The sequence below is a fragment of the Aedes aegypti genome, chromosome 3, assembly GCF_002204515.2.
Source record: "Aedes aegypti strain LVP_AGWG chromosome 3, AaegL5.0 Primary Assembly, whole genome shotgun sequence".
NCBI lineage: Eukaryota > Metazoa > Arthropoda > Insecta > Diptera > Culicidae > Aedes > Aedes aegypti.
In genome coordinates, this window is record NC_035109.1 from 35953715 (window position 1) to 35966128 (window position 12414).

Here is a 12414-nt window from a genome sequence, read left to right on the forward strand (position 1 = left end):
AAAAATAAAAAAAAATCGAAACTGCGTTTCTGGAGAAAATTGATTTTAAAATTTTGTTTTTGAAATAACAAATAATCTGTAACTTTTTTTACCGTGCATATTTTTCTCCATATAGTCCTAAGCAATACCTACAACTTTGTACAAGATCTCAAATCGATCGGACAAACCGTTTTCGAGTTACAGTTTTTTAAAGATTTGCCATGCATTTCCCGATGCGCCCTTCTCAAAAACAAGGCGAGGTTCAAAATGGCGGTCTGAAAGTGCATAATGGCATTTTTGATCATAAAGAATCTGTATGCAACTTTTCAGGCGATTCAAAAAATACAAAAATAATCGGGTTTGCGAAACGGCGTGGAACCGCTCATAGGTATGTGCGTTTGATAAACACGTCACTTTAGGTAACAGGACCTTCACCAAAACTTCCACACGTCAAGATCATTATAGCAGATTAGAAAGCCAAGATGAGGAACTGAGATGGACGATTGGGAAGATCAGTGCCCTCCGACTGTCGAACATGAAACGGAATCTCGAATCGATCAGGGGTTGATTGATGGATTGCACATCTCCGACATAATCAACGTCAGAATCTATCGTAATGCTAACATTTACTCTACCGTCTACCTGATTAACTGCACTTAAATCTCTTTGTCGTTAACGATAAACGGTACCGACGCCCACCTCAGCTTGATCTTGCGTGAATGAAGTAAAAGAATGTCGCCACAGCATCGCTCCGCATCTCGAGCAATCGTAACCGGAATTTGTTTTGCTGGCTGAAACCCTTCTTGGTTGTTGTACTACAGTATACGTAGTATTGACAAAGTAGTTATCAACTCACAGATGGAATCACTGTGTGTTGAAAGTAGTCTATGGTACAATAGAGGTTGTCAAGGGCATGCAAACAAGTAACTGGAGAGTAATAGAAGGAGAGAGAGATAGTAGATAATATTAGGGAAACGTATATAATTTTGACATGCATATAATTTGGACAGGCTGGTCATTCTATGCTCATTTCCAATAAGATGGTGAGGAGTATATGTACCAGAAATCATGTATTGCATTACTAATATACAACGCTACTTATTACTGATGACCATTTTCTTAACAATTACAAATTGGCTTCAAAAATATCAATATTATAAATTGTATTAACAGAACATCTGTAAAACCTACGAATGTAAGAGGATGTACATTTGAAGAACAAACATTGAATGCAATAAAAGTGCTCAGAATTGGCATTCACAAAACATTTAAAAGTGGCACTATGATGAAATATGTCTAAAATTGAAGCTAAGTTCATCTAAAATCTTAACATGAGTTTATAAGTAAAGGAGCGCTTGAATGAAGCACTGAAAAAGTACGGAAATAATTCATAAAGAAACCAACGTAGCAATTCTCAGAGAAATCTTTTAAATGCACGATGTTGAATACCTGAATAGTTCGTGAAAGAATCACAAGAGATATTCCTCGTGAGTTTTTTGGAAGAATTCTCCAAAAATTTTGTTTTGGATTTAACAAATAATGAATACATGCCGTAGTGAAAATTAAAATTTGCAAATATCATTGAAGTGCAACGATATGAGAAAAAATCACATACAAATGAAATCAATACAAATCTATGCGAAAACGGAGTTTGCAAAACTAAAAGTAATTTGCGACCAACATTTCTTCCGTAAAACAAGAATTTACTAGGCCCTCCCTAGACCACCCCAAAAAAATCCTAGCAACACCAATGCTTATTTTCCTCCAATAACTCAAACAAAATCAAGCCAAATTGTGCTTGCAGATTCAGCAAGTATCTTAATAAAAGCATGAGTAATAAGATTCGTAGGCGTAAATATGGTCCTGTTTCGACATGATTGTTGAATCATCTTAAATGGGCTGCCAGCAAAAATATAGACGTACTAATCGATCAGCTGAACCAATCCTCATCAAAGTACATGCTTTTGGTTTTCGCTCATTTTTCACTTAGGCTGCTTCAGTTTCCATCAGATGCCCCGCGATCCTTTAGGTTTACATAGAACATGGGACAAGTAGGCGTAGAAGAGCAGTGCGGAAGTGCATCACTTGATCACTTTATCTTCTATATAAATAAAAATGGAATGAAGTTTGTATGTCACGAAATGGCTTACGAACGGGTCAATGGATTTGAATGATTATTTCTCAGTTTTGTTCGTCAGGGGTTCCGACGTGTTCGTGTGTATAAAAATCCCAGAATATTCACCGGGAAAGTTGAAAAAACGAGCGCGAACGAAACTGTCATTTTATATGGGACGATCAAAAGCGTTTTTCAACAGCCTACTTGATGGCAAGACGAAGTTTGCCGGGACCACTAGTAATAAATAATTATTCACCATAAACAGAGCTTTTTATCATGCCACAAACTGCAGTATGATCAATGTATGAGGTAAACCTGAAAGTCTTCAATCATTGCAATCAAACAGGGAAGTCCCAATCACCAATATTTTATTTGTTATTCAACACACGGCGTTGTGCCTCGGGTCAGTAATTTTGATTACAACGTTTATGATTTTCTAAAAATTGTACCCTTTTGATGTTCAACAGGTCCTCCTTAAGCTTGTGGAGCTGGATAATCAATCAACTGTGGAACTGGTTCGTCCTCATTGCACAAACCGGCATACTTGGGGTTGCATCCCGTCGTACACTTGGAGCACGGAGCACCCTTGACGTAGATGGGAATGCCGATAAAGTCGTTGAACGAATAGTTGCAGACCAAGTACATCTGGAGCCAGGCGTTCTCGTTGGTCCACTGAGCAATACCGCATCCAACCTTGTTGACCTTATCGCTGCCCAAAACGGCAAAGTGGAACACCATCACGCTCTTGCCCGGATCGTACATGGTGTTGACCATGTTCTTGTTGACGTCGTGACGTTCATCCCACCAGCTGCTGATCAATTTCGGGACCTGATCCTTGACGTCGATCGTATCAGCACTGGTCGCAATGTAGTTCAAATTCTGACCCGAGTTAAGGTATTCTTGGGTGTTGTGGCACTTGTCGTGTCCTCTTTCGCAACGGTTGGCATTCATCTGAGCCGTGGCGGCCAGATCATCGTCCCAAGTCTGATCGTAAAAATGATGTTAATAATCATAAAGTAATCGTAAAATGTCAAAACTTACCAAAGTGGGCATAGCGGCGGCCTTGGGCAACCATTTAACCCCTCCAGTAGCCAACGTGCTCCGGTAGTTGTTATGAGTGTCCAGGATCAACTTCTTCAGCTCGTCCGTCATTTCGATGATCTTGGCATCCTTCGGGCAGGACTTGCTCAGTTTGCCGTTGTTTCTGCATCCGATATTTTGCATTCCTCCAAAGCAGATTTTCGGGTCGCAATAGTCCGCCGTGTAGACTTCCTTCAGGGCAGCCAGGACCACCAGTGGCCAAATCCAGACTGGGGAAGATATTTGAAGGATTTTCGAAAGAGTGTTTAGCTGAATAATTTTAATTTTAGAATTAATGCAGTGAAAACAAATCATATGGTTTGTTAATATTTTGGAAGGTTTTAGAAGGCTCATGTTAGTATTTCTGGCGATATTCATGGACGAATCTGTGGATTATTCTTAAGTGCAGTATCCCAAAAGTTATACTTATGAATGCCACTGCAATTTGCGCTTATAAACTTTTAAGTCTTGTTTTTTTTTCCATAGCTCTCATATTATTTAGATCACTTTTGTTAAAGTGCACTAAATAATGTTCTTGAAAAAGAAGAATGCCAGATTGGGTTCTCTTTTTAATAATGATTACTTGTACTGGGGAAAATCCGAGTGAATCATTTATTCCATATTTGATCTCTTCAGGTGGCTTATATTCACTCGAGTGACCTTTCACGTCCAGTTTTGTCGTCATAAGTGAAAAATTTGTGCTTTTTCTCTTCTAGATGTTTGAGAAGAAGTTAGCGATCTTTAAAATGATCCTATCTTTCGATGTGACATGTGAATTGAGTTGATCTTTTGATTTCAACATTTTGAAACGGAAGTTCTACCCTTCGAATGTTTATTGAAATATATGGAAACCGTTAACAAATTTCGTTTTAAGGAAAAGCTTCACATTTAAAAACTTTGTAATTTAGAACTAAGCTATCAAAAATTACAAACGAATTTGTAATTAACGATTGCTTAAATTGATTTATTTATAATTCGACCTATATTTAACGGTTCACAGTCCTTCAGAGATTTCTTCAGGAACTATTTTAGCAATGTCATCGGGGATTGCATCAGAAGCTCTGTTATAGAAAAATCACCAAGTGATTTCTAAAGGATGATCGAAAGGATTGCCTCCAAAGTTTTTGTTCAGAACTCCAAATGTACAACCATGAATTGTTCAATGGATTTATTCAGAAATAATTTAAAAGAGTTTTTTTCGGGGATTCGTTTTCTACTTCATGAAATGATTTTTCCAAGGATATCTCCATAATTGAATCTACCTTATCTTCCACCGGTTCTTCCAGGAATTCATTAAAAAATGTTGTTCAACATATCTTGATAATTCAATCAGAATTTTTTTAACCTGCAAGAATTATTAAAGAGACACCTTTTATAATCCTTTAAAAGATTTTTCTATAAATTTTCCGTAGAAACCCTCAAGGAATTCTTTCCAAAAGTTTTTAAGGAGTTTCTCTATGGAAAATCAATTACATTTGTATATATTGGAAAATGTCTACAAAGAATCTGCAAAATCCTATGCAATCTGCAAAATCCTATGGTAATCGCTAATGAAACTCTTTGAGAAATATCCGATACAAATGTGTTGAAGAATTTCTAAGTAATTAAAAAAATAACAACAGCAATGTGATAATGGAAAGAATTCAGTCTGAACAATTAGTTTCATTTTAATCAAGTGTCCGATCAAACTGACAGGACTCTACACTCTCTGGAAGATCTCTTGGAGTCACAACTGCAGAAATCTATGAAAGTGTTACTGGAAAAATGTTTGAATGAAATCTTCTACTTCTCCTTGGCTACACTGAGACAGAGCCTGCTACTCAGGATAGTGTTCAACGAGCACTTCCACAGTAGGGTGCTGCTCGTTAAAAAATAAAATCTCAAAACTTAAAATTCGTGTATTCTTATGAATTCAAATCAAATCTAAAGACAATCCTCAAGGTTTAAGCTAAAAAATATTTAGATTTAAAGGTGGCGCAAGCGTCTTGAAGGTGAATTTTCAAGTTATAAGAAATGGCATGCAGTGAAGTCACCATAACTTCGTTATTTTCGAATCAATCTTGAAACTTTTAGCACCTTTATCTTCAAAATTAAATTTAAGAATACATTGTTCAAAATCAGTTTTGCCTAAAATCGAAAGTAGTTTTAGTTAAAAATAGTTTTCTGCAAATTTTCCGTCAGTTTTACTAAAAAAATCATCTATGTTTAACCATAACTTCATAAATACTCAACCGATTTAGTTGTTTTCAAACTGTTCATACAATACGTTTTTCTAAAATATGGGGTTGAATAAATTATTACACAAAAACTACCGAAAAACATGATTTTTATAGATTTCTTTGGATTATTTAAGTTTTTTCGCTTAAAATTGATGTTTTTCTTTGAAACTAAAGTTAATAAAGCATCTTATTTAAATTACGAGTTAAACAATGCATACATTTTTTATCATCTGCAAAAAAATTTTGTTTTCAAAATTGTTGAATAAATTGTGGAAAAAATTGGAGTACACTATTTTTAACTAAAACTAGTTCTGATTTTAGACAAATGTAGTGTTCTACAAAGTATTCATAAATTTAATTTTGGAGGGAATGATGTAAGACGTTTCAAAATTGGTTGAAAAATAACAAAGTTATGTATACTATGATATGAATAAAAAAAACTTTTCAAACATGTAGTACGTACTGTTTTCGAACATGAGCTGTAGCAGTGAGCTGTCAACTGATGCTGAATGTAAAAAAATCCTTTCAGAGTGTAGCCTAAAATCAATGAAATCATGCATACAAAGGGAATGCTAAATTTGACTTTTTTCAGTTAGCTTGCATGCAAGTTTGCCAGCTTGTATGGCAATTTATCTCCCTAATTTTCCACAGAATTCAAACTTCATGTGTATAACAATACTTATCAACAAGGTTCATAACTCTTTCGTTTCTCTAAAGTTATTTTTTAATGGTTTAGAAAAGTATGTATTTTTCCATGCAGGAGATGTGAGCAATTTTATATGAAGATTAAAAGCATGTTATAAAAATCGATTTAATCTGTAATAAATCGTGCAATTCCAACCAAAATATATCTAAAATTAAAGTTGTAGTCATATTTTGCTTGCTTTGCGGATTAGATCTCAAAAAAAATGTGATAAATCATACTTTTAATTTCATGTACACATCAATTAAACCAGTGTTTTGTACAACTTTGGCGACCTGTCGCTAAAAATTGTGACGTGCTGCAACATTTCTGAGAACGGCATCAGATTCAGCAACCCCAAATCTACTAGAAACACATAATACGATCCTTGAGACAAGTATAAATGTCATTTTTGTTCTTCTGTGTTATTTATCTTTTAATAAACTATTCGGATCAACATTTAACTACACAACACTTCTGCTTACATTTGACCACACCAATCATTTCGACCGTTCACTTTTCACCGCAAGGACTCAAATCACAGCACTGTCCCACTTCGGGACACCCTCACCGAACTAATTACCCGATTCATCAGAAAGCATCTTGTTTTATAGGGCGCAAACTTTTTTTTTCCGAAGAAACACTCCCACTGGTGATGGTTGGTGCGATACGTTATCTTCATTTTTTTTTCTCCTAACCTCACACAATATGCATAATTATCCTCGAACGATGCACTAATGGGTCCTCGGTGTGTGTGAGTATACTTTACATATGCCGCTCCGAATATCTCACGATGACCAATTAGTTTCGAACGTTTCCATCACGCGCGCCATGCCCGCCCTATTCTGGGGCTGAATTAGAATCATTTGAATCAATCGAAACGTGTTCAGCGTTCGACAGATTCAACCAAATCATGGGAAGATGGCGGGAACGCGTGCATGAACTGGATCAGATTCTCCCACATCCTACCGAACTCTGGATCAGAGGTTCCCAACCTTTTCGAAATTCTACAAACATCCTGTGGATGGATCCCTATAAATGGATGTTCCTGAAATCAATGTTTCTCGCATAACTTATGATCTCGTCCTTAATGCTATTGGTAACCGGGTTTGGTATGGAGAATGTCAGTCCCCCAAGCAACATCGGAATATCTCCAAAACCATTTCAAATATGATCAATATCGGCACGAATTGTGAAACTAGAAGAGTTTTTTAAAAACTTGTGGAAGTTCTTTGATCAGGAAACTATCAAATGCACCTCTAATAGTCCAATGAGGAACTTAAAAAGGGATCTTGACCGAATTCAACAAAAAATCATATAGGGCAAGTATGGTAAACAGCTACTCAGGCACGAGTAGAATTAACCACTTTGACATTAGGGGTTTTTCAAAGTCAAATTGTCTGAAACCCTGTAGTGCATTTTACACTTATAAACGAGACAAATTGTTGCTTTCAGAAAACCTCCTGCCGAAGGGAAACAAAAATGTCAGTAATAAGATGCGTCGTTTAACTAGAGAACAAAAATGCCATCAGTGAGTACAAATGTTTATCATGGGTTGAAAAAAAAACAATTATGTTATTTTCTAGGAATTTTGGGAATATGGAAGGAATTTAGGTATTTACAATGTTATTCTGAATTTTACGTGTGAATTCTAACATCTTAGATTCTCAGACTTCCTATGGAATTCTGGAATTCAGGTAGGAACCGATAGGAATTCTGTGGTATCTTTGAGACGGTATTTGTGTAAGAATCTATGAGATTTCGAAGGGATTCCTGCGAATTATTGTGTGAATATTTGTAATTCTGAAAATCAATCTTTGTAATCATTGTAAAAAAATTTAAGATTCCGTTGATCTCCAGTTCCGATGGAATTTCAAAGCAAAGCTTTATTATGAACCTTTTGAATGTCGGTAAATATTTTCTAGATTTCAATGAGATTTTTTAAAACAAATTGTTATTGAAAATCTGAGAGAATAACTATTGTTATAATTCAGTTTTGTAAAATAACAAAATGAATTTTTTGTTTCACTTTAACCATGATTAGCTATGTTTTTAATAAATTATGACATATTTTGTTTCAACTTTGATTAGTGTAAAAGAAATTGTGTTATATTTTTTGTTATATTGGATGCTAACCATCCAAAATCATAACATATTTTGTTAGAAACAACGCGCTAACTGACTGACAAAATCTGTAACAACTCTGTCGTGTAGGTAATTGCTCTCAAATCCTTCATAACAAATTGTGTAATAATTATGTATTCAAGTGAAGCACATTTTTGAACAGCTTTTTTATTATATCTGATGTTGTTTTAATCATGTTATAATTTCTTCCATAAAATCAAATTTCTTCAAAAAAATTAAAACAAATGTTGTTATTTGTTACAAATTCTGATAAAATTAAGATACATTTTCTTTTAAATTCACTGATCTGGTTACTAACTAGTTACTTCGAAGCCTTCTTCTTCTCTTGCGTGGGAAGAATTCGTTGAAAAAATAGTCAGGAGCTTCACGTCGTTCTTATACTCAAAACCTCAAATTTTCGCCATGAAACTTTGCAAATATCAAGAACGTTGAATGGAAACAGTAAAAAACTTGAAATATATTAAGGTCATCTGACATTCCCGAGGAATTTTTGATCATTTAAGGTGAAACATCTCGGAATCCAAAGATGGCTGTCACAATGGCCGACTTGTGCCCCTACTCACGTGTTCAAATGCACTAAATTGGAGAAATAGTTGTCAAACGTTTCTGATCTTCTTATTTTGAGCTTTCTGCTAGTGCACAAATTCAAAATAAAAAGTGCACTGTTGTTGGATACTTTTTTCGCCAGATTTGTGCCTTCCCAAGTAACATTTTTAGTTTTTTCACTTACTACAAGCTGTTGTTACCACCATATTGTTAAAACTCATTTTAGAACTTATTAGTCTTAACAGCTAAACATCCATAAGAGCTATTATAAAGTTTTATTAAGTTCAAATAGCGGTAATGAATCTCTTGCGATATCTTAAAACACGGAAAAAAAAAACCATTGCTAAGAGCTTATGATCCATCAAATAAGTTGTTTATAAATCTCAACCTTTTTTAAAATTAAAACCATCAAGATGTCTGTCGATTAATAATAATAAATTAAAATAATCATTTTTTGCTTGGCAGTTAATTTCCTTACAATCACGTAAAATTCATGCCAAAGAAAATTAACTGATGAAGTGACATAAATTTTTTTGATTTACAACAACGCATTCCAATTTTGACATCATAATTGCCTATCTAATATTCCATTCTATTACATTTTCAGAATGATTTCATGCTCGTATCAATCGAAAAATGTAAATTTCCCAAACATCATGTAATTATGAACCCAAAACGGCGACGATAAAAATGGATTTCATCTATTTAAACCTTACTGGTCTTGTTTGCGACGGTTTAAGATCAATTGATGTTAATTCCGTTCAATAAAATCATCAACGAGTGCTTTTGATCTTAAAAAAACTTACACAAAGTCCTTCACTGGCTAAAATATTCTTAAATAAGATTATTTGTTTTGCTCTAAAACTTGTTGTTTTTTTGGGAGCATTGACTAAAACTTAATAGACTCTATAAAGCCAGTGCTGTCAAAAAGGTTACCAGATCGGAAGTGCAAGCCGGTGATGCAATTTAATTAACTCAATGCGTTCCGTTGTGTGTCCAATTATGTTTCTACTAGAATATTTCATTGTTAGGCTGAAACCTGTGGTTGATCGGTTGAATATATGCAGAAAACGGTAAGTGATTGAAGTGCCGGAAAAATGGAGGTTTTTTCCATGTAACTCAGCTGCTGTATGCAGCATACTTATCCCATTGGAACGGGAAGTTTGAGCAATCACGGAAAAAATGCTACACACGGTAGTCAGATAATTCTACGAGAAGGATATATGTAATTTATATTTTCGTGTTCTGATTTACTCATAATTGTCTACTTTATTATCATTATCGACATAATGAAATTGGTAATCACAAGCAGACCGCATTCCACAGCATCGGAAAGTTGAGTTTTAAGAAGTCTTTAACATGACTAAGTGCAGTCCTAAGGGGTTTTATCATTGACTTCTGTAAGACAAACCAGATGAAGTTTTAAGTACAGGTTTCGGCTCCTTCAAAATGCAATTTGTCATCAACAATTCTGACCGGCAAATAACTTTTAACATAAACACTTGTAGGTGTACACAAAGCATTCTAGAGAGGCTTTTACTGAAAAAACCTTTTAGCTCTTTTCAATGCTTCATTAAAACTGTTAGAATTGAATGCATCTTTAATAAAACCTCAATAAATAACATCTAAGACTAGAAAGCATTGAAATTGTTACTTGGGTTTGAAGTTTTAGTGCAATCTTAAAAGTTGACAGTTCATTTCATAAAATAAATACCTTGTTTGCCTTATTTATCAACGCAATCGCAAACGGTTTACTTTGTATCGTTCAACTACTGTTCAACAATATTTAATAAATATATGATACAACAAAATGCTTTCAATAGAAGAATCAAATATTATTTTTTGAAAAATAGATATCCTTGTTTTTATGAACAAATTATATGTTGATATGCTTCACTATCCCAGTTGAACCACCAATACACTTGTTTAAAAATTAAATAAATTTAATAAACTGTACCATTCGACCTCTATTTTTAATGTTAAATTGTTCGCTGATTCCACAAAAGTCGTACAATAATTTTTAAGTAGACCCGTTATCGAGATACACTTGTATTTTGAAATATTAAGTTGTAATAAAAACCTTTATTACTAAAATGCTGATACCTACAGCTCCAATTTTAAATCTTTTGACATGAAATGAAAACCAACTAAATTTGCAATTGAACATCAGAATATAAGATTTCTGGTTTATAGTTTTGATGATATTTTTGACTATTTTAACAATTTTTCAGCTTTTTTGTACGAAAATTTAACATTCAGTCTCGATTTAAGGCAAAAGTAATTTCCTTTCCAAATGTTTATTCAAGCTACACTAAAAGTATCACGAAAATACAATTAAACGATTCGTCGATGACTAAAATTGGATGAAAATTTAGGAAGTTATGGTTATTCCACAGACAAACAGACGTAACACTGATGAAATTTCCGTCGACCACTCATTTAATGTTTATTTCTAATTCGCTATGTTACTAATCTCACAACAAGAGGCACACGTATCGTTTTTCTTCGCATTTGACGTTTCACACGTTACCACCAGATGCAGGTCTTGTTGTACGACACAGTGTTTCATGCAGGTATCAGAAGGCCGGCTCCAAAGGCACGTTCCCCACCAGTTGGGAGATTTGTGCCATCGCCATATTTGAGCCTATTTCATCATCTACCCGATGGGAGAGGAAAGGGAAGGGAAAGATGGGAGGAAATAGGAGTGGGGTCCCTTGAAGAGGGAAGATCGCATAAGCGAAATGAGAGCATGTAGCTCCATACCACAATGGGTTCGAACAGCGCCCTAAAAAGGGCACTGCAAAACGCATGAGCGTAAAGAGAGCCTATAGCTCATTACCACAGCGGATTAAGAATAACAGGATGTCCTGAAGATTCAGGCTCCTGTATTCAGTTTCACTTAATAAGTGTTTACCAAGTAATTGGAATCGCATTTGCGCAAAAACTGGACAGTTACATATCAGGTGATACGAAGTTCCATAATCGGAGTCACAACTATCACACACAAATGAGTCAGCACGCTGAATATTTGCCATGTGATAGTTGAGTCGGCAGTGGCCTGTCAACGCTCTGACCAAGAGACTGCAATTCTGCTTTGACAGATTTGTTAAATACTTCGCCGCCTTTGGAGATGGCTCAGTAATATACAATTTTGTTTGACGACACGACTCCAAACTATTCCAATATTGCTTGTGCTGAGTTGCCGCCCAAGAGTTTATCTGAAGCTTCACCCAGCACTTCGAAATTGGAATAGCCGGCTCAGGGCCAATGAAGTCATGCGATGCTCCATCGCGAGCTAGCTCATCAGCCAATTCATTTACAGCGATGGAAGAATGGCCAGGTACCCATACAAGGTTTACAGAGTTGACTGAATTCAGTTCCTCAATTTGAGTTCGACATGCGATAACAAGTCGACCGAAGCGAGAGCTTTTATAGCAGCCTGACTATCTGAACAGAAGTATATGGCTTTACCCATTACGCGCTGTTGAAGTGCTGATTGCACTCCACACATAAGAGCAAATATTTCCGCCTGAAAAACGGTGCAGTTTCTACCAAGTGAGTAAAACTGATTCAGCCTTAGCTCACGAGAATATACTCCTGCACCAGCTCTACCTTCAAGAAGGGAGCCATCAGTGTAACATACTATA

General features: G+C 35.3%; 1 protein-coding gene across 1 annotated transcript; it reads right to left on the reverse strand.

Moving 5' to 3' along the window:
- Positions 1 to 2446: 2446 nt before the first annotated feature.
- Positions 2447 to 6671, reverse strand: LOC5575400 (venom allergen 5). Its single transcript, XM_001661870.2, has 3 exons — positions 6562 to 6671; positions 3137 to 3405; positions 2447 to 3079 (listed from the first exon to the last, which is right to left on the reverse strand). The coding sequence occupies exons 1-3, from the start codon at positions 6578 to 6580 to the stop codon at positions 2570 to 2572; spliced, it is 798 nt and encodes a 265-aa protein (XP_001661920.1). The 5' UTR covers positions 6581 to 6671; the 3' UTR covers positions 2447 to 2569.
- Between the last annotated feature and the right edge of the window lie 5743 nt (positions 6672 to 12414).